Source organism: Thunnus maccoyii, chromosome 1 (genome assembly GCF_910596095.1).
Source record: "Thunnus maccoyii chromosome 1, fThuMac1.1, whole genome shotgun sequence".
Taxonomy (NCBI): Eukaryota; Metazoa; Chordata; class Actinopteri; order Scombriformes; family Scombridae; genus Thunnus; species Thunnus maccoyii.
Window position 1 is genome coordinate 24,444,364 of NC_056533.1, and position 26,623 is coordinate 24,470,986.

At 38.4% G+C, this 26,623-nt stretch overlaps 2 protein-coding genes across 6 annotated transcripts in view; one reads left to right on the forward strand and one right to left on the reverse strand.

Moving 5' to 3' along the window:
* Nucleotides 1-11,200, reverse strand: part of mettl15 (methyltransferase like 15) — a 53,818-nt gene extending 42,618 nt beyond the window's left edge. Inside the window, exons 1-2 of one of the 4 annotated variants that reach the window (XM_042412473.1) lie at nucleotides 11,112-11,200; nucleotides 9,384-9,635 (exon numbers count right to left, since the gene is read on the reverse strand). In XM_042412473.1, coding sequence (XP_042268407.1) covers nucleotides 9,384-9,620 — 237 coding nt within the window. In that variant the 5' untranslated portion in view covers nucleotides 9,621-9,635; nucleotides 11,112-11,200. The other 3 variants (XM_042412546.1, XM_042412400.1, XM_042412624.1) reach the window with 3 other exon arrangements.
* Nucleotides 11,201-11,215: 15 nt separating this feature from the next.
* kif18a (kinesin family member 18A) overlaps nucleotides 11,216-26,623 on the forward strand; it is a 31,458-nt gene continuing 16,050 nt past the window's right edge. Inside the window, exons 1-9 of one of the 2 annotated variants that reach the window (XM_042412190.1) lie at nucleotides 11,216-11,366; nucleotides 12,656-13,001; nucleotides 14,421-14,578; nucleotides 15,755-15,859; nucleotides 16,377-16,487; nucleotides 16,723-16,920; nucleotides 21,830-22,006; nucleotides 22,124-22,198; nucleotides 22,336-22,436. In XM_042412190.1, the coding sequence (XP_042268124.1) occupies nucleotides 12,686-13,001; nucleotides 14,421-14,578; nucleotides 15,755-15,859; nucleotides 16,377-16,487; nucleotides 16,723-16,920; nucleotides 21,830-22,006; nucleotides 22,124-22,198; nucleotides 22,336-22,436 (1,241 nt within the window). In that variant the 5' untranslated portion in view covers nucleotides 11,216-11,366; nucleotides 12,656-12,685. Of the gene's footprint in view, nucleotides 11,367-11,475; nucleotides 11,749-12,655; nucleotides 13,002-14,420; nucleotides 14,579-15,754; nucleotides 15,860-16,376; nucleotides 16,488-16,722; nucleotides 16,921-21,829; nucleotides 22,007-22,123; nucleotides 22,199-22,335; nucleotides 22,437-26,623 lie in introns of those variants that run through there. The other variant, XM_042412276.1, reaches the window with a different exon arrangement.

Consider the following 26,623-nt stretch of genomic DNA (forward strand, 5'->3'; position numbering starts at 1 on the left):
CAAGTTTAACAGCTGAAAAATTTCAATTGCCTCGCAGTGTACTGTCATATTGTCCGTCCCTAAGCTTAAGGTTGGGGCTGGCATCGAGACTGTATTTTGTAAACCTGGGTAAAGGTGGAAACAACAACAGAGCAGAGTTTTGAGCTGCCCAATACCCGAGGAGCCACAGGAAGAAATGACCGTGAGCCATCTCCGGTCTTTTGGTCCCTGACATCACAGCCTTTTAAGCCTTTAGGGTGTAGTGGAGGGGAGGTAAGATTGCATGTGATGGCTGCCTCTCAGCAGGACACTGCTGACAGAGTGAGCCTGAAATTTGCTACATCTAGCACTGCTGCCAGTGTGTACCTGTCAGTAGGTAACACACAGCTCCAGCATGCATATTTTTCCTTTAGGTACCCATGAGAAAGAGGTAAAGGTGTCATGAGCCAAAGTGTATCTGGCCTCTGAAGCATTATGTTTGCGAGGGTATACTGATGAGAGGATGTGACCACTAAGGAAAAGTTTCACTCTGGCTAATCTCACAGGATTTAATGTAGCTGTAATTAATGCAATGGTCCTCAGAAAGGCCTTTTCTCAATTGCTTGAGAGGGGAGAAAACTGCGCCCATCTTTAGGTGGAAGATGAATCAAACATGGGAAGACATGAAAACCAAGTAAGGTGTATAAAATCAGCAAACCCAAGCAGGAACACTGTGGTTAAACTGTGGAGGTAGACATGGTGTAGGAACAGTGAGAAGGAAACGAAAGTTCTGTTACTGGTTTAGGTCAGTAGTGTCATGTAGTGTCGAGCGGACATGCTCTTCCCTGCCAAATTAGTCAGGAAACAGAGTAGGCAAGGAGTGGGAGCACTCCAGCTGAGAACAACAGCACTTCATCTGGATGATGCTGGGAATATAGATCATGTTGGTTACACAGATAAGGTCACTGCCACTGACTTTTATCAGGAACAGTGCAACAGTGTTTTAATAACGATTGTTTATATGCAAGAACACATGCTGAGGAAGACAGTATACATCACACCTGTTTCACATTACCTTCAATTTAAATTGGCCATAAGAACCACAAGTTTAAACTGTGTAAAATCTGCAGTCCTTGTCTTTGGACCTTCCTCCAGGAGAAAATATGAACATCACAATCTGTTGAAATGTTCAGTCATACTCTACTGTCCTTTTCAGGAAAAACAGCATTCCTTATGTCCAGTAGCAAAGGCGGATGCAGTGTGACGCTATTCTGCCAGAAAAAGTCTTACTTGGCATTCAGACTGAAAACACTGCTCTGTTAATAAAACGGCAAGCAGCTGTGTTGGTATGGGCGTGTTGTTGCAGGGACTGGTGAGACATGATATATGATCAAGGATGGCTGGTTTTAGTAATAGATCCATGAGTTTGAAGGCCTCTTAAACACCAAGGCGGTGCACAGTCGTTTATAATACTATTTGGAAGGACTTTACAACTCTTGAAAGTTACAGCAACAAACATTTTCTCCTCCACCTTGACAATCAGGTAAAATGTAGAAGTAATCGATCAGGATTACTTTTTGTAACTTTCATGTATTTGTCTTGCCATCAGCTCCTTGCCAGATGACTTTGAATTGATTTGTGGCAAAAGTTCAGCCATGGACCAATTTCACAAATTTTGCAACATGCAAGCTGTGATTTGCAGCATGAAATCATTTCCTCTTGCTCATTTTGACACATTTCAATCATGAAAACAAACCACATATTTGTGGGCGGCTCATGCATGAGAAGTGAGAGAGCCCTGTAGGACTTACAAATGAATCTGCAATTTGAGAGTGACAATCATTTGTGAAACGTAACGCTGCCAACATTTATGATCTGTGTGTAAGAAGTGCTCACAAAATCACTTTTGTGAAATAGGATGTATCTTTGATGACATTAGACAACACGGAAGTGTGTGCTGACTAGTGTTGGCGGATCAAGACATTTACATCTACATCACCACTTACACGTGCAGTGGTAGCGGCCATCAGTTTGGCTAAGCTTCACAGCAGACAGTTGTGATACAGCAAAATTAGATCACCGTTTCATGCGAGAGAGGAAGCATGTCTAACATGAAAAAGTATTCACTGCAGCAAATTACTATATAAAAATGCACAATTTTGAATTGTATGGAGTCAGTTAATACCAGGGCATTTAACTTAAAAACAATTATAAAACAGGGACCATGCACCTCGTGCATTGCAATATACCCAAATATCTAAACATTTAGGATAAATCACTCTTCATATGTCCTAGTCTAAATCAGCTTAAAATAAAAGGTGGTTTTTGCTTTCAGCATATTTTCATAGCCTAATGGTATGAAAAGAAGTGAAATCATTTGACAAAAGCTTAAATCAATCAGCAAAATAATAATTAAAATCATGATCAATAAATCTAACCAATACCTAAACAAAAACAGTTATAAATAATAAATAAATTAAATTATAAATGTTCTGTTATATAATTATCCTGAACATATTTACAAGAAAAACCACTGAGATAATGCAGTTGGACCTCACACAAACACCAATTGAGGATGTGTTGCAGGAATGAGTCATCTCAATCCAGCTGTCCACAGGGCATGTATCTGATTAGCATACCCACACTCACACACCAGGAACAAATGTAAATATTGCAATAAAACCTGCTGTAATAGTATCAATTCAGCATCGGGGATGGATTCCAGTTTATTTTTACTAAGTTTAGCAATATTGGATGCATGCGAGTCTAGCGTCATACAATTTCAATAATTGTTATTAAAGCTATATGCAGATATGACTCTAGGTAATTGATGTTGAAGCAGCACACTCTCTCCCCTCCAGTTGCCATGCACTGTTATTTGATGTTATGTGCATCAGTAGTAAGGAGATTTTTTTTCTATCTCCTGCTCCCTCTCTCCCTCTCTCTCTCACACACACACAGACACACACAGTCAACGTTGTCATGGCAAATCTAATCAAACATTAATACGGAGCAACATTTAAGAAAGTATTTACTTTTAGGGGAGCATTGATGCTTTATTGGTCAACATGTTGTTCTGTAAGCTATGAGATATACAGCTTTGTACTGTGAGCAATGTCTCAAAACTGGAAAGGCGAGCAAATACAGTTTGGCGGGCAGAAAGGAGTTTTACTTGACATAAGCTATGATAGACACCATCTGCTCAGGTAGGTTGGTACAGGCTTGCTTTATTTGTTTAAGTTGTTGTTCAAGTGAACCTGAAGCTGAAGAATGTGTAAGATGAAAGGACTAAAACAACTCTACAGGACAGTGTGGTGAAGCACCCACAAAGGGGTTGTCTGCTCAGCAAGGCTGAACGATCTGTAGACTGAGGCACCCCATTTGGCTAATGAAGTCCCAGACTGTCTTCACACCACACCCCCACCCACCGCTCCACTATGAAACATTCTACTCATGAAAGTAATGAGGCAGGGAGGGAGAAAGACTCTTCTGGCCACTGATAACCTCAGACTAAACTTGCAACCTTACGAGACAAGGGCCTAATATCTGGCCGTCAATCAGCCCCAGCATCCCTGGCTGGAGTGTTTAATTACAAGGATCAATTATTTACCAGCCTCCTCTTTCACTACTCAGTGCTCCCAAAAAGGAGTGTAAAGAAAAAAAAAAGAAAAAGAAAAAACATTGGCAAGACCCTGAGGAGGCTGTGGTGGCAAGATTAGTACAGAGAAAACAGTAAGTTGCTTGTTCCAGATCATGCAGATAGTGTTATATTAGATATTCGATATTCCGTGCATTATGTAAAGCAGATGAGTTTGTCTGGACTGTTTAAAATGTGTAACAACTCCAATATCTGTTGTGAGATCAATATAAATAAAATGCCATGAGCAACTTTCTACAAATACCAATCATATTTGGTACATGCAAATACACTTACTGATTAGAGAAATTTAAAATACTGAATAAAAGACACAATAAAACTAAAGGATATTCATAAAATACATATGTTCATTTCCAAGAGGTACAAATATAAAATCTGAGGTTATTTTCATTGAACACATTCACTGAGAACACTGTCGTTTTCTATAAAAATAACTAAAACCTCATTTAAATAGCTCCTTTTTTTACAAATGAAAAGGTGCAAAAACAAACTCTATAGGATTCGAGTACTTTATTTCCCTGTACTTCATATTTACTCATGAAACTATGTCTTGACTTCCGCTGCATGGTCCAAACAGCAACAGCAAGGCTTTTAACTAATTTGAGGAGGCAAGATCATATTACTCCTCGGTTTGTATTCACAATAGCGCTTCAACTGGATGATGCTGGTATTATTCATACTACCAACAAAGAAACAAATAAAAGTCACCAAAATTGGCTTTTTTTACTTGAAATACAGTACATATACTGTTTTTATATGTCTATGTGCTGACAAAGATCAGAAAGAGAATTTATATCAGTTTTACAATAGATTTAATATATAATCTCTAAATGGTCTTGCACAAAGTACATGCACTTATTGTACTGCACTTACAGATCCATTTCTCACCTTATCTGGCCCAAAATTAAGCTGTAAGACTTTAAACTTGTTTTAAAGAGACAAGATCATATTAACCCTATCAATATCACTCTGTACAAGCTGGTACACTCAGTGCCTGGTAAAAAATGATCATGTGCTGACATTATGATTGACAGAACGTGATATGGGACACGTTCTGTCAGGTAGAGGTCTGCACCCTGACTACTTTTTTCCCCACACTTGAATACTGAATTAACATGTAATTGGTGTATTTTCCCCCCCTGACAAGCTCTATAAACTGTTAAATTCCACAAAACCATATTCAATGTAACATGTGGAAATGTGGACAGATACAATATTTTTCTGTCATACATCTGTACACTACTTTTTCTAGTCTGTGTTCTATCTTGCATCTAAAAATGCAAAACAAACAAAAAAAAACCATTGAGAAGTAGCAGCTGGCAGAGTGTTTTGTGGTCATCTATCCATAGAACAGAGTTTCTCTTCATGTGTCCGAATTACAGCCAGCCAAATAACCCAAATAACAGGGGAGACAAAAAGGAAGTGAAAAATGCAGCACTCAAATAAGTCTGCTGTGGTCCTCGGCCTTAACAAGCTACAACACCTGTGATTTGTGGTTTGCCTGTTTTGCTCTATTTTTGTGCAAGATTTCCATTGTCATCATAAGTCTAGTCCAGTTCATGCTATTTATGGTGAGCAACCTCAATAAACAAACACACACTTTTTTACATAAGTTGGCACTCATGCTTCTATTGCTTTCATAATGCCCCAGACCTTTAAAAAAAAATCCTGAAAAAAGTCTGTAGTGAGGTGAGTTTATCAGAATTTAAGATGCTGTGCATAGTTGACCCCAATTAGACAATATTAATCATTTCCCTCCTAATGTATTACCAGGGGGCTCTGGCTGAGTTACTACACAAGAGTCAAATAGCAACCAATAGTGACTGTGAATAGGATCAAACATGTGAGTGGAAATTTCTAGTCAGATGCCTTAGGTGATGCAACATAATTATATATATGCCAATTTTAAATTTGACTTATAAATACGTCAATCGTTCTAAATCAAGAAAGCCTATGATTATTAATGATCCTATCGCATCAGGAGATCTTTCTCAAAAAGTACAAAGTGGAATAAACTATGCAACCAATAATTATTATTTGTCTAATCTTGCTCAGCAATGGGTTGACTGTTAAAAGACTCCGATACTGATCCAAAAAAGTAGGTTTAACACTTATGGCCTCATTAATTCCACAAGGGGGAGCGTGTTGAGACTGAAATGTAAGAGTAGGCAGCTCGTTTCTCCTTCTACAGCAGCACAGGGTTTTTCCCCTGGACTCTCAGCTGATGGCTCATTAATCTATTCTAGAGGAGGTCCCCTACGCAAGCAGCCTGCGCCAGTGGAGGACTCCTCATGCTTCGTCCTTTTCAGAGCAGCTCTTTAACTTAACTATGAAAATTAGTGGAAAAGGGGGTTTCATGAGAGCATTATAACAAGGAAAGCCTACACCTAAAAGAAATAGTGAATTTATTGTAGGTTCTTCACAGCAATGATAGTAGCAAAGTTTAACATCTCAATTTAAGCTGTGTTTTTTAAACATTAAAATTGAATTAAACAACTTTCTGTAATTTGAAAGGTTTGCAGCGCTGAACAGCTTTCAGCAGCTATCAGCTCATTGTCTTGGTTTTGCAGACTGTTGAGTCCATCCAGCTCTCACCAGCCCTCTGGTGAAACTTTGAGCAGCTGCATTCAACTCCAAACATCTCTATCTGGTGAACAGTTAAAATCATATATTCGGTAAAAGACTGAGATAGCATTTAAAGGATACTATGGTTTATTAGAACTTGGGTTTCATTTTTGTAGTACTGGCCTGTCATGATGACATTGTGCTCACCAAAGTAACTGTTAAGATCTCACTAAAAATAGGTCCAACAGGGCAAAACACACGCACAATCAGACATGTAAACAAGCTGACAGTTTAGCCAGAATATCAAAAATTTTATTCGGAGATACAACCAAATGGGAGTGTCCCTTTCGCTAGTGTCCCTCATTTCGTAATTAAACTCTGGGTGCTCTCTACTACAACAAGTATGGTATATCACAGTTGAACCAGTAAGTCAGTCTGTAAACTTTACAACAGACAGTTTTATCTCAATACAAAATTCGGAAATTGAAAAGAAACATAGGAGAAAGAACACCGTGGTTCTTTAAATCTGTGATATATCTACATATATCCTTCGGGAACCATGAAAATATAGATTCCAAATTTCATGGAAATTTGGTCAGTGGTTGTAAAGATACAATGGTCCATCAGGCCCCTCAACCCATGGAAAAAAAAAATCACAGGGAAACGTGACAGAAATATGACATTTATGTTCCATGTACTAATTAATTTGAGGAATGCAACAGTCTCCTCATCGGTCCACACAGATGGAAGATTGAGCACTTTTCCACCTTAGCCAAGCGTAAAAACTATTTTATGATATTTTTACTTTTTTTTATTTCAAACATTTCCACTTTTTGTGCACAAATTGAAAATGCACATAATAACAGGTGGATGGAAATGGACTTAATCATTGCCTCTCAATGCCCTTCTGTCTTCCATCGCAAGAAAGTTACATTTTCTGACTAAAAACATTAAAATAAAAAAACTTTTCCCATTTTGTAGCCTTGTGTCCCCTGGGTGTGCAGTTTCACTCTCTCTTGCTGAATGCTGAATATGTGTCTAACTACAATAGCATTAACATGTCAGAGGTGTGTATTTAGGTGTCAGTTTGCAATAACTGTCTCCAAACTCAGCAGCATCTTTCTCCATATCAAAAGGCTCTTTCTCCACCGTCTCCACAAGGTAAAACGTGAGGGATGTTCAACAATAAACGTTACCATCCATTTTGTAGTATTTGTCCCAACTTCTTTTAAGAATTTTTCCCACCATATGTCTTAAGTCCTGTTCCAGTATCCTGCGTCATACAGATATGCATTAAATCAAAGCAGAAAAAACAAACTCAAAGCTATTGCCATGGCCTGTAAGCTCTCCTTTGTTTCGTAAATGTGTGTTTTCAGTGAAGAAATACAGTAATCAAAAGCATGATGGCTCTTATTGTGGAATTACAGTGTAGGCTAACAGTGCAAATTAACTACCTGCATACACATTTACAGCCAGACGTCCTGTGTGGGAGGCAACAGGGCACTGAGAGGCTCCATTTACACACTTTGGTTTAACTGCAGTATTTGCTCTGACACCCATCATCGCTTAAGTACTCCATTCATACATACTCTGCTTCAGCTGACAAGAGCAATCACATATTGGTGATTATCTTACTATAGCCATTCAAATTATTAATCTCACTGCCCTCAGTGATTTCAGTGGACATCTGTCTGATATCAAACATAGGTTTTCCTCCACACGGCGACTAATCTGTTAATGACACAGTAACTTCACCACTATAGATTTGACTGCTTAAATGGCACCTATTACTTGCTGTGTGCTATAACAATGTGACAGCACAGGATTACGGTTTTAATGTTGCTCTGGTTATAGAACCTGTGAAACTGCAAAGTTACACACAGCATGTGTCATCATATAAACGGATAAATTAACAGGCATCTGCAGTGAAGCAACACTTAAAACACTAACTCTGAGTGTAACCATACGACATTTCCACAGAACGTCAAACTAAGTGAGGTTTACAGCATGTACTGTACAAAAAAACAACTGTTTTTAATAGCATCTGATTGGCAAGCTGTCTTGGGACAGTTGGCAAATGGGCGGGCAGCGGAGGAGTTTAGAGGTGCTAAAGTTCAGGCAGGAGCGACGCAGCACCCTGTGTCCTGCCAACAGCGTTACAGTGGCACAATTCCTGACTAAGTTGTTGACCCGTAGCCCCCCACCTGCCTTGACCATGCATTATATATGGAGGGGGGGTGAAGGGGGGCATCACTTCCCCTCCTATGCTGCCTGTCACACCAGAAGGCTTTTGACTCATGCCCATCTGTCCTGGTAGTACATACATTAAATGAAAGCCAAGCTACTGGCACCCTGTCCAATTCATGTGTGCCTTTATTAACAACAAGTTGTTATATATTGTGTGAACAGAATTTTTACCTTAGAAATAAACATCTCAGTTAAGAAAATTATTAGCAGTAAGGAGGTGATTTCTAATAGTTATCTACATTTTGTAATAAGCTACTGTTGAGGTGTGTATGATGCATTCATTTAGAAAACTACTTCTTGACACTGGTGTTAATTTATTTTTAATTCAAAACCAACCGATGTATTTGCCACAGAAAGTACTGAGGCACTCTTACTAACCAGTTTCTGACTTAGAGATGTAAATGCTAACACAACAGCCCTGCCTATCTTTTGTGAAGCTTACGATATGGTTGATTCAACGCCACTGTAATTTTTGAGACTGTAGTCAGTGGTGATGTTTTATGAAAATGCATTATATTGACAGGTGTTTCAAATGATCTGACAAATATTAGGAGGTCAGAAAAGGAAACACTTTTTAGCACAAGTTTGCTTGCCAATGTCATTACCACAGCGACCAAGGCAGACCAGATAACAATGTCTCAAAACACAAATTAGACATAATCACTTGCGGATATCAGTATGGACAGTCAGTCCAACAGATCCAATTTAGTCACACACCAGATTTGCCAATAGTCTGAACACATTCTAGGAGCGAATGCGGGGAATATGTAAGTGGATAAATACAATTTCGTGGCAAAAATGTAATAGGAGTAAAATTACACCATTGCTTTTGTAAATGCTTTCATGTGACACTTACTTGGTCTAACTGAATCTCTCTTACTGTGTTAACAAACAGACATTAACTTTATTTAACACATCAAAAAGCTTGTACAAATAACAAAAAAGGCAAACTTACCTGACCTGGGTGGATGTCCAAGTAATGAAGCACCTCTTTTAGCATGACAGGTGTGTGAGGAGGCTTTTCAGCTGAAACAGAAGACAGTTCGTCTGATCTGTCCAAAGGACCAGGACCAGAAGATGCACAAACTGTAGAAGAGTGCAGACTTAATTTCCATGACCTCCAGAATCTCCACAGAGCCAGATTTGTTTTCCGTAACATTGGGTTGAAGCGCAAATACAAATGGAACGTCATGATCCTTATAATGATCTGTGGAGAAAATAAGAGCAAGGTGATGTGATAATACAAGAATTAAAACTTGCACAGAAGCATAAAGGGTTTAAGCCAATAAAGGGGAGCAGGATTGGTAGACATGTTATTAACAATGTGACAGTTGATTTCTGATATGACAATAATTGTTTTTGCAGTTACATGTACCAAGAGATAAAACACAGCAATGCTAGGTAGCAAGTACAGTGTGAATTGGTCTTTTGAAACAAAAATCTAATTGACAGGAATCTTACATGGCAGGCTTACAAAGTATTATGCATTTTTAGCTTTGATATTTCCAGTAGGAATGGAAATTTATAACCAACTAGTGGATTAGATGATCAAAACAAGCCGGCACCAGTCTTAACCTTTCAAGCACATCTGTGGTTCATATATTGCATCACCAATAAGACATAGTTTTTGAATCTCAAAAATCAAACATTTTGGGATTCTACATGACCGATACTGCCTGCAGGAACAGGAACAAAAGTGAGCCACATGGTTAAAAGGTATTCAGGTGTTTCCTGGCAACGAGATGTATTGAAAATTAGAGCTCAGTTAGTGATGTATCCAATAAAATAGATATTTGTGCAGCAGCTACAGGAATTTTTAAATGGTAACAAGGCCATACCTGTTACATACCTGTACCCCAACAGGACTTGAAATAAACTTTTCATACACATTATAGTTTGCATATAAATAAAAATAAAAATATCACACATTCGGTGCAGACAAGTTATGTTGTAAACATTCATTTATCATGGTTTATTGAACATTCTGACCTGTGTCATCACTTCATATAATATGATATTATTTACTTAAGGGGGTCCTCGTCTCTCATCATTGCCATGGCTACTTGGCTGTTAGCTATTAGGCTAGAAGTGGGTAGAAGGTCATGAGCATAACTTTCTTCATCACTAGATTGGTAGCTGTTAGCAAAGTAGTTATACTCAACATATATTTACCAAACGCGTGTGATTAAGTGTATGTTGTTGCTGCTGTATTAGCACACAAAAGCACATGTTTGGTGTGAAGAAAGTTAGCAAACTAAAAACGCACCAGGTTACGTGCAGAAGTGAATGTGTGGAGTAAACGCTACTCATGAACACACTAACGTTGACACAATTGTTCAGGGGTGTTTGGTGTCGCTATGTTTTGAAGCCATAGATACGGTTGTTATCGATAACAGATATGCAACGTCCATACACCATTCATAGCTTTTTAATCACACGTGTATGCCCTAACTATGACCGCATTAAATCAACACCGGTTGTGCGTTTTACAACTGCGAAGCTATCGATACTGTTGCTATGCCACCATATTGGATGACCGCGCGCTATTAGCTACACAAATTGTCAACGAATATACGAGAGGGGACATACTAATAACTCCATCACATTTAAAAAGATATATTTAATCAGAATGAACTGTGTCGGAGAGGCGACTCAACACCTCAGGAGGTTAGCTACAGCTTACCGTAACCGACGGTGTAGCTCCACCTTCAGCTTCGGCAGCAGCAGCGTGCACGACGCGTCACTCCGGTCCGCCCAATGAATGGCGACAGAGGAAGAGGGCTTGTTTTTGAAAATATTGGCGCTTGTCGCACTAACGTTGGTTATTGTCATCTAGGCTTGGCTTTCGACTTTAATTTTTTGGAATACGAACTACTTGCATCTACTCGGAAAATGCTACAGTGTTGATGGAATGGAAGTGAACTGTAACTGACAAAAGGTATACAGAGTGCACGCGACATAAAGAAAACGTAAATTAACCGTTAGTAGTTGTGTGATAGCTAGCTAGCTGGTGTTAGTTTACTGTGCTAAGTTATAGCTAGCCCGTGTTAGCTTACTGTGCTAAGTTAACGTTTGCTCTGTTGGCTTCACGTTCAGTCGGTTCCCATTTTAAAACGTCTCTAAGTTACACATTGTGTGCTTGAGTTTAAATCTTTTATGCTAACACGTTGAGTAGCACTCAGTTAACAGCAAAACACCGTATCGTATCTTAAATCGTGACTTTTAAAAGTCGTTAGTTGCCATGGAGTTTTCATTTAGGCAGTAAGTTAGCTAATTCAGCGTATTGAGCCGTTATTAACCTTCGCCGTGGTAACATACAGGTAGATTTAGTTTCTTTGATTTTAACTAAGAGAAACTGTCATCCAGCTACTATAACGTTAGTGCATTAGCTTCCTTTGGTAGTAATGGAGCATGGGAATATTGTTATTAGCTGTTATTTTTTCAATGGTAGGGACAACATTGTGTAGCAGATGTAAAGCAGTACAAACATTGCACTCCTTAGGTAACATTAGTATGATTTTCCATATATATTCACTTAAGCTTGTTGTCAGTTTATCAGGCACACCTATCTAAAACACTGCATTTTAATACGACAGTAGAAGTTATTTTTTCTTGCATTTTATCCACATCATTTATATCAATGAGAGTGGGCAAAAGAAAAAAACTTCACAGTACAACACAGTAGAATTTAACAGCACTGCAAACAGCAGAGTACAAAATTACTTAAATTTGAATCAACTCAACTCTTAATCAGAGCAAAACAGAACATTATAACCTTCATCAGGGTATGATTTATTGCAGGGCACCGCTCATATCTGATACAGATGTTACAGATCAATTCAGGGCATATGTGAACTACAATGATGTGATATAAAATGTTGGAAGTTGGAACCACGTTCTATTCAACCTGTACCAAAAGCAGATTTTACCCACCTGGTTGTGTGGCCATTAAAGTATGAGAGTTTGGTTCTACTCTAATTAACAAGCTTATCAATTATTGTCTATAATGCCATCAAGGAAAAGTTGTGACAAACCCTTCGGAGATACTGAAGAAACGTGTTGATGACTTAACAAATAGCAGAGATCCATCATTTGCTGTCTTCTGTCCATTTTCCCTGTTTCTTTCTCAATTGGCATGATTTAAAAACCATATTTTTCAAAAAATTACTCTGGTGTTCGTAATTTGTAACATGAAAAATGTAGTTAACCCTTTGTTTTGTTTTGCAGGAACACTTGAGTCACTGAAGAGGGAACACTATGGAAAGTGATGTGTGCAGCCACGTAAAGGTGGTTGTTCGGGTGAGGCCGACCAACGAGAGTGAGAAGCGTGAAAACTGCCGTAATGTGGTCCACGTTGTTGATAACCACATGCTCATATTTGACCCCAAGGAACAGGACGTAGCATGTTTTGGGTCACAAAGAGTACGGAACAGGAACATTAACAAGAGGGCCAACAAAGACCTTAAGTTTGTTTTTGACCATGTCTTTGGTGAGAACTCTACTCAAGATGACATCTTTGAGAATACTACTAAAACGGTGCTGGACGGTGTGATGAATGGATTTAACTGCACAGGTAAGAAATCGATAAATACATTATCGATTAATCTACAAATTATTTTATCAATTAATCGCATTGTCTAAAATATCCGAGGTAGTGAGAAATGTCCATCATAATTTCCCTGTGGCGTCTTAAAATTACACTTTTTATCTGACCATCAATCCAATAGTCCATAGTATTCAATTTACAGTGATGTAATACAGAGAAAACAGGCAAATCCTCAAATTTGAGAAGCTGGAACTTAAGAAGGTTTGGCATTTTTGCATGAAAAAAATGAGTAATTAGTTGCCTATTAACTTTCGGTTGAACAACTAATCATTACAGCTCTAATCTGAATCATATTTTATTTTTTCCTTAATACAGCTGCATTCATTAATATCATTATTATTATTATTTTTATTTCCTGTAATATTTTGTAAAGTGATCTGTTGTGGCAGCCTGGCAATAAACATAGGACTTTAAACAGGATTTTCGACAATCTCTCTTCAACCATAGCATCAACCAGATGCTGACGTTTAAATGCATTTATGACCCACAGCAGCACGACTTCAGAGGCATGTTTCTTCCAGTGTATTTATTTTTGCTCAACATGGCTCACTGAGTCACACAGCCATATTATTAATTGAAACTGCTGGCTGCTGTTAATTTACTTTGTCTGCTCTAGGGTTCACTTGCTGGTCACTAGCTCACAACACTGTGCAGTTCCAGTGCTTTAAATCAGCACAATGGGGCAATTTTGATAGCTGGTGTACATGCTGCAAACAGGGCCGGAAACAGATTGGGCTTTAGAGGGCCATCACAAAAACATTAGAAAATGCCTGGTTTGATAAGAAATGAAATCATTTGTGATCCAGGCTGATTAGAACGTCTTAATTTTTATCAGTTAGACTCTCTTAAGACAGGTTTTTCATAACAAGCACAGTTTCTGAACTTTGTTTAACTGCAGCCATTAGTCAATTAATCAATCGACAGAAAATTAATTGCCAACTATTTTGATAATCAATTCATTGTTTTGAGTCATTTTTAAAAAAAAAACAGTGTTAAAAATGATCTGGTTCCAGCTTTGTAAATGTGAATAATTCCTGGTTTCTTTAGTCTTCTATGATAGTAAACTGAATGCCTTTGGGTTGTTTGTTTGAGACAAAACAGGACGTTTTAGGTTACATCTTTGGGAAACATTGATCATTTTCTGATTTCTGATGTTGTATAGCCCAAACAACTAATCAGTTAATAATCAACAGATTGATAGATAATGAACATAATCGTTAGTTACAGCTCTAGTTTCCATATTTCACTTTGTAAATTTTTCACATTACAGTTTGGGGTTATGCTCTATCCAAAGTAAGATTGTCTGTATAGCCATTGCTATTATTGCAGTTAGCATTGTTATTTTATATGCATGTTTTATAGGTATTTCTTTTTTGATTATTGTAGTGTTTGCCTATGGTGCAACTGGAGCAGGCAAGACACACACCATGCTAGGCTCACAAAATGAACCTGGGGTCATGTACCGCACCATGAAAGACCTGTTCAAACGCATGGATGATGCCAAGGAGGAGAAGGAGTTTGCTGTTGCATTCTCATATCTTGAGGTGAATATTTGAATCTTTACTGTTTTGTTGTACCAGTGATTCTTTGGCACTGACCAAACAGTTTCAGTGGCAATATTCATTTGTAATTGAATCACACTGGTTTTGTCTAAAGGCATTGTAGATATTTTCTGCATTAATGGCCAAGTTTAAAGGGACTGTTTTTCATTTGTCATGTTTTTCTATATCCTCTTCTACTAACTTTTTCAATTTTAACTCTTGTCCCTTACAGGACCTCAACCTAACTGTACATTTTTGTCTCAGCTGATTTCTCGAGATGCTTTTAAAGTGTTCCCGCCGATTCTTAAAGTCTTAAATTAGATTTTCAGGCTTTGAGGTGATGCCTAGTTGCATGAGAAGTATCTCCTCACAGGATTCACTTATTTAAAGTGAATCCTGTGAATCGCCACCCAGTCCATTTCTTTCTTTTTCTGGTAATGTTTCGATTGGTTCTCAACGGGCCGCCTGCTCTCACGATTAAAGAAGTACACAGAACAGTACAGATGATGCTAAGCTAAAGATAGTTAGCCAGGGGGGTTCAGTTTATTTCTGATAGTTGCTAGAATCTAGATAATAATGTTTTAGTGTGGATCCACAACGGCCAACATGCGACATGAGGGAGAGGAGCAGACTCTTAATTTAGTTACCACTTAGCTGGTGTTTACAGATTTAATGGACCGAAGTGGATGAAAGGTAGATAATTGTAACATGTATGTGTCTTAATGTGGAGAATTAACTGTAGCCTACTCTGTGAGTGCAAGAACAACAGGAACAGCCTCAATGTTTTACACAGTGTTGTCAAAAATAACAATTCCAAGCAAATTTTAATTGAAATTTTAAATAAAATCCTCTTATTTTAACCAAGTTTTATCTAATGTAAGGCATAACATTGGCACATTGTTCGTTGCATTTGCCATTAATTTACTTTTACTTTACAAGATTTTACATATGATTGTCATATGGAGATACAGAAATATCTAGAAAAATGTCCCTGTTATTGTCAAGTTGATTTCAAACACAAAGCTCAGCCCTACTGTACATTTGTTTTGCTGTGGAAAGGGTATTAAACTTTCTCTGTCAAGGTCTTAAAAAGCATTAAATATGATTTCAAAAAGTGCAGCAACCCTGTTTTAATATATTTGGCTCTATTTACAGTTAACATTTGTTGTTTGTTCACAGGTTTACAATGAACAGATCAGAGACTTGTTGGCTAATGCGGGGCCTCTTGCAGTGAGGGAGGACAGTTCTAAAGGAGTGGTTGTTCAGGGCCTCACACTGCATCAGGTTAGTAGCAACATGTATCCCACGCACCAGCCCGTAGCATCTTGTCTTACGAATATTGTCTGTAGAAGTTGTACAAGAATAAATGCCAAGGAATCGTGTCCTCTGCAGCCTTAATATTTAAAAATGCACCGCCCGTGTTAAGACATGATCAAAAAATATGTGTTACTATTCAAACTTTTTCTCTAGGGGTTTGCTCTCTCCTAATAAATGAAGGTTGTGGGGGAAAACATTTTGAATTGAAACTTAAACTTTGTGATGTTATCAGTTATATAAAACAACTGTAGTCGTTGTTGGGTAAATTGTTAGATGTTTTCCTAATTCATTGGGAAAATTGTCAAATCCCAATAAATGTAATTATTTGTATAAAAAAAATTGTACAAATATTATCCTAACTGGGTTACATATACAGACTATTAGTGTTGACCCCCATTATTGTTCTCCTGCTGTGGTGTTCCCAAATGGGGCCTTTTACTGGGTCACACACCATAGATGATGATGTCCTTTTTTCCCTATACAGCCCAAATCTGCAGAGCACATTCTTGAGGCTTTGGATTCTGGCAATCGAAACAGGACGCAGCACCCCACTGATATGAATGCCACCTCCTCACGGTCCCATGCTGTGTTTCAGGTATTTCAGTTCAGTCATATTCAAATCCGCAAGGACAGTTAGGTGGTAGCATGATATCATTACTTGAAGAAAACAACATAATGATAAAATGATTAACTAATAAGATTTTTTTTTTTTTTTTTTTAAGTATGAAGTATCTTTTAAGTTCATGTTTCACAACAGCTGTGTAATAATGCATCTCAGTTTGCTTGCTGATGTTCTTAAATTGACAGTTTCGTATTCTTTTTTTCTCCAGATATATTTGAGACAACAGGACAAAACTGCCAGCCTCAATCCTAATGTCTGCGTCGCCAAAATGAGCCTGATTGATCTGGCAGGCTCAGAGAGAGCCAGCGCCACCAACGCTAAAGGGGCACGTTTTCGAGAAGGCGCTAACATCAATCGCTCACTCCTTGCCCTAGGAAATGTTATCAATGCTCTTGCTGACCCTAAGGTGAGTTCAAATTACCCTACATTACATATATTGTACTCTGAGATTACCTACAGAGTGTTGACAAAATAATGTAACAGAGTGTACGCGATTTTGCGATAATGCAGACCTATGAGAAATAATATCGACACACAGGATTTAGCGTTAGATATTTATGTATAAAATAAGTTGTTTCGAGTTGTCTCGACCAGGTCTGGGGGTTTTTTTTTCTCATTTTATTGCACTGTATTTCTTGCCCAGTTCTCCACCTGATTGTGATTTTCCCTGAAGGTAACAGGATTCAGGAAGTAAACAACTCTTTTACCGATTGTACTAGGCTAAAGACAGTCCCAGTGGTCCTCTGGGCAGATGCAAAGTCTTGTTATTTCTGTTTGATGGATGGTTCCGTCCGTCCCTTTATGTTTTTTTAAAGCGCTTGGCCACAACGGCCAATATGCAACACATGTTGGCTGAGGGGAGGAGAGCAGTGGTGTTTTTAAATTGGTGACCACTTTAGCAGGTGTTTCCTACGAGTTTGATGAACTGTTAAGATCGACAAAATATTAGTGCAGATACGTCAATAACGTTAATAACAGAATAGGCCTATGTCTTAATTAACGGTCAAAACTGTAGTTATGTGTGTGTGTATAAGAGAGTGAGTGGTGTGGAGTGTCCTCTGGCGTGATGATCAATTTAATACTTTGTTGTTATGCATCCTTTTTTTCTGATATTGTAGTATGAGCAATGTTATGTTGGCAGTTTAAGAGCAGATAGTCTGTGAGAGTTCTCCATGTTTATGAGATCCAGTCTGGGTTGTTTTTTTTTATTATTATTTGGATTTAATTATTTGTGAAATCTGAGCCCTGATTACACTTTCATTCCTATTAAGTGTATGCTTTAGGTTAGTTAAGAAAATCAATGATTCAGCAGAAGTTCCGATATGATTACAGAAAATACTCCAAAGTGTTTGATAGATGAATAAATGTGTGACTCAGTCTAGGAAAGGGGACATATTGTATAAAGTCCAACCAGTTAGGCAAAGACAAGGACTGTAGATTTAGTCCCCTATCATTGGATAGACATTGCAAGTGAATTGGGAAGGTACTCTCTTAATGGCATGTATGCAGGTATGATTACATCAAGCAACACAAGTTTAAATGTTCATATGGTCATGTCAGTGTTTTTTTTAAGACAGACTAGAACTGTGAACCTATCTTTTTACACATTTTTAGTTTGATCATTTTATATGTGATTTTGCATATGATAATTTCTCATATAAAAGCCGGTATTCAATAATGGCAGAGTCTCAAATAATAGCTGGGGGCGTGGCCAGCACAAACAAATATGTAACCATCTTCTAGTAATAGAGACATTGTGGAAAAAGAGAAACTGTAAAATGTGGTCTCCCTTTAAATATTTAGCAGTGTTTCACATTTTCTGTGTACTGAGAGCAATTTGTCCGATGTCTCCGTGACAGCTGAAACTGTTTATTGGGGATCTGTTCACAGAAGAGTTAACATTCAAACAGTGTTGTGTGCTTGCTGTTGTAACGCTTAAAATTTTGAATTTAAATGTACACAAGACAATTTCTGGTTAGCAAAGACAGCAATGCACTGCAGCTTTTGTCAGACTGTAGACATTAAACAAAGTGTTTGGTTAGTTTGGTAACAAATTCAGCTCTGCTTTGTGATTGTCAAATAAAAGTTAAAATGATATTTATTTAGAAACCTTCAAAAATAATGTTAGGTAGTGGTTTAAAAATAAGGCAAAATTTAAACAACACAATTTACCAACACAAGCATATTACAATGACATAAAACATGTTAATAATTATCCACTCACATTACTCTATCACCAGTTTTAATATGGCATTACTAGCTCTTCTCAATATCAACAACTACATACACACAAAGAATGTTTATAGTGGCATGCTGTCGTTCCCATTATTGCAGTCACAACACATTTAAAAATTAATCAAATATAGATGCATCCAGACATATGCACTGATACACACACGTACATCGAGTTTTACACCAATGAAACCGCTATCAAGCATGATGGGGGGTTTTTTGTATTCTTATGGTTCTATCAGCAAAATATATCATCAGCGCATATGGAAATTTTGCATAATGTTCTAAAGATTATAATACATATAGGTATATGAACTAAAGCACTAGCGTCCAGATGAAACAGAGAGCTTGAGAAGTGCAGAGTCAACTGAGTATTTGGGTATTATTTCATTCCAGTTGCATACATTAACCTGTCGAGCAGTCTTCTCATTTTACACACCAGTCTCAAGGGACAACGTGCAAGCAGGCCACATACATGTAGGAAATGCTGCACAAATGTAACACTGTCATGGTGAAATGTGATGCTTCCTCAACAGGTTACTTCATTCTTGGGTTAAAACTGTGTTCTTTAATGTATTATACCTTGCCCATCATTCTGAAGTGTTTCAGTGATGGACTCAGTTTGAGCTGCTCAGCCTACAATGCCCACCACTAATCCCCACTCCTTCCTCATTCTATCCCCATGGTTATTGGTGCTCCAGTGTTTACTGTAGGCTGAAGAGGAATTCATGTTGTGGCCATTGTTTACAGGAAAGAATGTCTCCGCTCGTGTCTGGGCTGACATGCCATTTGTTTGAGTGAGAAGAATGTCTGCTGCTTCTGTTTGGGCAGTTCAGTATGTCATCTTCATGCTATGCTGCACAGAGGTTTTTGTTGTAAGTTGTTTGCCTTAGGCCATGTCCAAACTAATGCAGATACATTTGACGACACATCCTTTTATCTCTGTTTAGGCCTTCCATTCACACAAGGCCAGCGTTTCCCACCCACGAAAACTAGGCTTTCTGAAAATGTTGTCTAGAGTGGATACATTTCATAGAACCAGTTTTGCATTATGGTGTGGACAGAGAAAGCTGAGCTTTTTTTTTATTTTATTTTTTTTATGATGTTGTGTGGTTGTCAACCTGCAGATGTGGTTGGGTTCCAAGCACCATGTTAAGCAGCAAACTTCCTGTCAACCTCAACTTTCCATGTCTCTTACTGATTGCTCAGAGTGAATTTAAATAATAAAACCTATAATGTGCAAGCATTAAATAGTGATTAAATTGCTCCAGCCCTCCTGCAGTTGCCGTGACCAGACATAGCCCCTTTTGTCACTGTGGCACCATGAGTTAGCTGTCATTGACTATGTCGGCTAAGGCTAAAACCTGTACCTGCTTCACAGTAAAATCCTTTAAATGACAGCCAAGGGGAAGCTTTAACTGCGAAATGTTATGTTATTATGTATGTGTTACATGTAACTGCAGCACTGAGTGAAGCAGCTGAGAGATCTGAGTTTGTTGCCAGAAACTGTTCAGTAGAGAATGAAGTCTAATTACCATGATTTTGCAGTCATGTATTGTATAATACGTCCTGACCCTACTTACCAGATAATGGCAGAATTAACAGTTTTGTTTGCCAGCTGAAAGATGTGGAACAAAAAGCGATAAAAGGATTTGGCTTTTTTTGCGCATGCGCAGTTGCATCTACCGTACAAGGAACCTCACCCCTGAGGGTTACTATCTTATCGCTGTTTTTACTTTTTGGAACCATTTCTAAAGAAGTTACACAAATTACAGTAACCACTGTTTTCATGGATGAGGGATGTGGATTTTCCCCAGTGCAGCGGTGTGGCTCATTGATGTGTTTTTAAATGTTCTTGGACAACAACGGAGCTCTACAGCACAGAGGGATAAGATATATCAGGCTTTGGATACACACAATACTTGTAAGTAGGATGAGTTCATTGTTGGTTTGGCTCTGCAAATGAGATTTGTTGACAATAAGAAAAATATAGAAAATGGACAGCCAAATCCTTTAAACCAATCTTTCTGTTGTTTTGGCAACTTGAATGGCATGGTTTAAGAAATTGGTCTGAAATTACTGGTATGGATGGAACCCTGTTTGATATGTAAGGGGCGTTTTTAATTTTGTCCACATTAATATGGAAAATGCCTTATTCCTGCTGAACCCAACACCCATTTTTTGTGATTGTTTCACACCTGCTATTCACACCACTGCAGATCCCTCCATTTACCTGTAACTTGACAGGGTTATAATCCTCACGATTTCCCAAATGTATGGAGTCAAAACAAACATCTGAGGTTGGTGAAATATGGTTGTTAACTTTTAAATTCTGACTTTGCTGAAATAGTAAGTTTGAATGCCTGCTGGCACAACTACTCTGTAACTCCCTGTAAGGACCTGACATGAACTATAAGGTCTGTGAATCCAGATGTAGACTTAGGGTTTTTCCAAGGAGAAGTGCAGGCACAGCTGCAAACCCCAAAAGAGATCATTTTACGCTCATTTGTTGCTTTAATTTTAATGTGACTTTCTGCAATCCCAATGCCCATGAGATGGTGACCCACCTAAGCAGCTGTAGTTTATCTAATAACATTATTACAGACCGAGCTGTGTTCACAGACCAGCTGCAGAGAGGCTTCAGACCACTGTTGTAGATGGCTGTTCCATGTTTTGTGGATCTTGCGAACTTTAAAATGAGCTTTCCATGCTGAGTTTTGTTCCCCGTCACATTTATTGGTCCCCACCAAATAGTGTAATCTGACTAAGCTCACTTGTGGAGCTTGTCCAGATGGAGAATGCATATTAAGGTGTACTACACATTTGTGCTCCTACATACAACAACAGTAACGCACCTTTTCTTTCCTTTATTTTGATTAGTGTTTCCAGTTTTGGGAATCTGTCATGTTTCCTAGATTTGGTATTTGTTCCTTTCAAACATTTTTGATTTATTTTCTAAGTAAACACTGTGGCATCCCAAACTTTTGTCATCTTTTCTGAAATGCTTGTTGGTGTACACTTTTAGTGAACGCACACATGGTCTTACCTCTTGGGCTAACATTAACTTTTCTCATTTGTTTCAGAGTAAGAAAGCTCATATACCATACAGAGACAGCAAGCTGACGCGGATACTTAAAGACTCTTTGGGAGGCAACTGCAGGACAGTTATGATTGCCAATGTTAGCCCCTCATCCAAGTCATATGACGACACCCACAACACACTGAAGTATGCCAACAGGGCCAAGGAGATTAAAACCTCGGTTAGTATTCTATTTATTATGTTGATTTCACTGAAGGTAAATTGTAATATTTAAGAGTTATAATACTTGGATTACAAATGTATGGATTGCTTTTAAATCATTTTCTTCTCCACTCAGCTGAAGAGTAATGTTTTAAGCCTGGACAGTCACATTGGCCAGTATGCAGTGATATGTGAGAAGCAACGACAAGAGGTAATCTGACACAACCAACACTACAGCACTGACTTTGAAAAAATCCACACAACTTCCGCAATATCTGATTTCAAAAGTTAGCGTTATCAGTAGCTCTTGTCTGACTATTATTTTAATGTCCTGTCACATTTCTAAAGATTGTACAGTTGAAGCGGAAACTAAAAGAATACGAGGAGAAGAACATGGTGCCTGGAACTTCTAACACAGTCTCTTCTCAGAAACAAGCAGAGTTCAAAAGGTAAGCGTTTACGTGACTGTGATTCAGGGTGTAAGCTGAGACATATCAGTAGTTGCCTTCTTTATGTGTCATAAGCCCTTTTATTGTTATTTGAATACATGCACTGATTGCCAATGCACAGTAGAGATACATTTAAGGGAACTGTTGTTTTACCCGTGGTTATTGTGACTTTAGAGCCAGTGAGTGGACCAGGCAGCTCTGGGTGTAATTACGCATTTTGGTTCAGGTTATCAAATTAGGAGTGAAAGTCTAATTGGCTATTTTTTTATTGTATTTAATTTATTTATGGTATTTATGGTACAATAAATGTCATAGGGTATAAATACGCCTGCTGTAAATCTTGATTATGCCAGCTCAGCACGCAGTCAAGTCAAGTCAATATTTATTTTTATAGCACATTTAAAATAACTACAGTCGACCAAAGTGCTGAATAGGCTGAAAATACCAAAATAAGAAATATAAAAGTAGATTAAAGCTGCAAGTAGCAATGATCAGGCCCTCGCACCTTTGTGCATGTCGGGTTGCGCCGTAGTTACGCTGCTATTGTGGAGCAACGCGATGCAGCGATACATTTACCAGAGGGCAGCAGACGCATACATTTTCCTCAATATTGGACATTGCATGTGGAAGATAACTATCACTTCCTCTGTCTACTATGTGGTGCTAGAAAACACGCACTAAATGTTCATTGTGTAGCTGCATATCAAATGCAGACCACACACTTTAAATTTCAAGTAAATCAAAGGGAGTTTGTAACATAAAGCTTGCTTCCTGTTGCCAGTAAGTGGTGCTACACAAGTGGATCATTAATGCAGTAATGCATTTAGTGGAGGTCGCCTGACACGCATATGCATTGTCATGAATATCGGATGTTGCATGAAGGAGTTAAGTACCACTTCCAGTGTCCACTATGTGGCACTAGAGAACACCCACTAATTGTACATCATGTTGCTATATATCATGTGTTCATCCATGATATTCGATAAATTGATAAATTGAATTAAATGTATATCAGAGGATGTTTGTCACATAAGGCTGACTTTGTGTTGTCAGTAGGTAGTGCTATGACTCATTATTGACATGTAGATGTGTTCAGGCCTGGACTTCAATCAAGCATGTGAAATCTGGGGCAGATTGGACAAAGTCCAGTAGAGTTACAACAACTTCCTGTTTCATGGCGAAACACGCAAATTGAACAGCACGCCACATAAAGAGAGTTTCATGAAAACTCAAGATTTTGATCACTTTTCATCATAAAGCTTCACAATATAGCATCATCAAGGCCATTTGGCCTTTCTGACCAAATTTGAGATGGACCTGGTCAACCTGCTAAGTATAGGACGTAAAAGTACAGCGCCTGTAACTTTCTGTTACCAGCACTATGACTCAATATTGACACATAGATGTGTTCAGGCCAGGACCCTTATCAAACATGAGAAATCTTGGGTAGGTTCGATGATGCACATTCAAGTTATAACAACTTCCTGTTTCATGGCAAAACATCGAAATTTGCCGCATCACCACAGCAACGATGTTCAATAAAAAACTCACAATTTTGATAATTTTTCATGGTGAAGGTCTTTAGATAACAACGACCAATTTTGAAGTTGGTTGAGTTAAATCTATAGGAGGAGTTCGTTAAAAATACAATGGCTGCAAATGGCAAAAACTGTGCAAAAATTGCACAGTAAATTCAAAATGGCTGACTTCCTGTTGGACTTAGGGTATGGCTCCAAAAGACTTTTTTGTAAGTCTGGACATGGTTCATGTGCCTACCAAATTTTGTTCATCTTCACCACTTCTGATGCTTGTGCAAAGTTTCATAAGTTTTCAAGCACCTGTAGCCCCTCAAAAATGCATTTCTTTCAGAAGAAGAAGAGTAATTCCTTCGGATACAATAGGGCCTTCACACCACTCGGTGCTCAGGCCCTAAGTGCCTATGGGTAACATATTAGCAAACAATCGCTTATTTACTAACTTAGTCAACACATCAATCCGCTAACTTCAGAGAAAAAATTCTGCATCTCTTTGGTTTGCTAGATATTAGATATTACTCGTAAACGTCTGCTCGCCGCCATTCTGTGCTTGGAAGGTAGCATGAGTGGCAGCAATCAGTCTTATACAATTGTTTAGTAAAAAAAAAGCACTGGACTTAACAGACCAGAACGGTGGGCTTAAAGCTGTTGAAAGTTGCATAGAGCTCGGGTCTGAGGTGTTGATTCTCAGTGTGATCGGCACAATTGGCATCACTTCGAGATTTGATTTAATGTCATCAAAATGTTGCTTAATGAAGCTTCAAACCAGGCTACTGGAATATGAGGTGGGTGGTATGAACATAGGTGTTGGTACAATTCTTTTTGCCATATAAAGAATCTATTTATATTCTATGTATATATTTATAGTAAAGGCAATCCAATTTAGAGAGGAAACCCTTAATTTCCTGTATCACAGTTTTCCTTTAGCAGTTATCTGCAATGTTTTGTACTGTATTGTGACCTATCATCCAACTATCGATCCATTTTCTGGCATTTGTCTGGGTCCAGGTCATTGTTGTGGCAGACTAAGCAAATTAGTCCAGAAGCTCCTCTCACTGCCCATTCTCTCCAGCCCTTCTGGGGGGATCCCAAGGCATTTCCAAGCCAATGGGATATATAATCCCCCTAGCGCACTCCAGGCCTGCCTCGGGTGTCCTCCCAGTTAGACAGTCCTGAAATACCCCAACCACCTCCAGTAGCTCCATTCAAAGCAAAGGATCAGTGGTTCCACTGTGATCTTCTTGTGGATTTTTGGGACCCTCACCTTTACCTTAAGAGGCCGGACACCTTGAGAAGGAAACTCAGACATTTTGGCTGTTTGTATCCATGATCTCATTCTTTCTGTCACTAGCCAGAGCTCATGACCATAGATGAGGTTTTGGATCATAAACCAACCAAACCAAACGTCACTTCAGGCAGCAACTCATTCCCAACCCAAAACAGACTGTCCACCACTTTCTGATAGAGTACAGTGGACTCGTTTACAGTGGTGCTTCACTATTGGCTGCAAACCTGTCCAGTGCATGCTGGAGTTCACAGTTTGATGAAACCAGCAGAACTACTGTACATCATCAGCAAAATGCACAGAGGCAATCTGGAGGTTGCCAAAACTCGATGCTCTCTAGGCAGCACCTAAAGATTCTGTCTGTTATATTTTTGAATGGTGCAGTAGTGTAGTAATCTGTAATCACTGTGGAGAAATCAGTGACAGTCAGAAACAATTGTGGCCAGAAATGCTTTGATAGTATTTTGATAGCCTGTCTTCACCTTTTACATATACAAAATTTCAATGTTCAGACACAGTTTTCGGCCAGGAGCAGCGCAGTCAAGGTGTGCTGCACCAGAAAAACATGTTGCTAGAGTAGAAGCAAAAGGATTTTTAAACCTAAAGCAGTTCTACCTGCTTTGATTGGTAACACATAATGTCAGTGTGGATATCATTAGTTGAAAATGCCAGCTGCTGTTTATTTACTTGTTTGTGTTGCCTTGAGAACACACACACAACATAGTGCATTAGTAATATTTTTGACAGCTGACCTACCCATAGTGATACTGTAAACAAAGTATCAGAATTGATTATCCAATGCCAGTGCTACTGAATTGCTGATGAAAGGCTTGATCAGTTCCCAAAGCCTGTGTAGATCAGCTACACAGGCTGGTATTTTTTACTTTTTAAACAACTTGTTTGTGTTACTGCCATCCCATGAAACGGGCGCCTGAGTCTCCTGGAAAACGGTTTCTTCCTGGAAAACAGTGCGTCTTCGGTGGTGACCTCATGCTACACTAGTTGGGTGTAACAAAAAAGTCCAATCAAAAAGCACGATTTGTTTTTCAGCAATGCCGCCTTTCTGTCAAATTAAATGTCCTGTCTCTTCATAATTCATGGCCCATTAGTTTACACTCCAGATGGACATATAACTGTCTGATGTCCCGCTGTAACATTCTCCGTCAATAGGAAATGTGTCACATGAAGAAACCAATACTAATTGTTATGATCTTCACCAATATGTTTTTTTTTTTTTTAAATAAGTATTTACCGTGATTGTTTTAGAGTTAAGACTAAGTAAGAATATGAACACAACAATGTTTTTATACCTGAAGACTTCTTTTTTTTTTTTCGCCTTTTTTCAACATTCACTCCTGACTTGTACT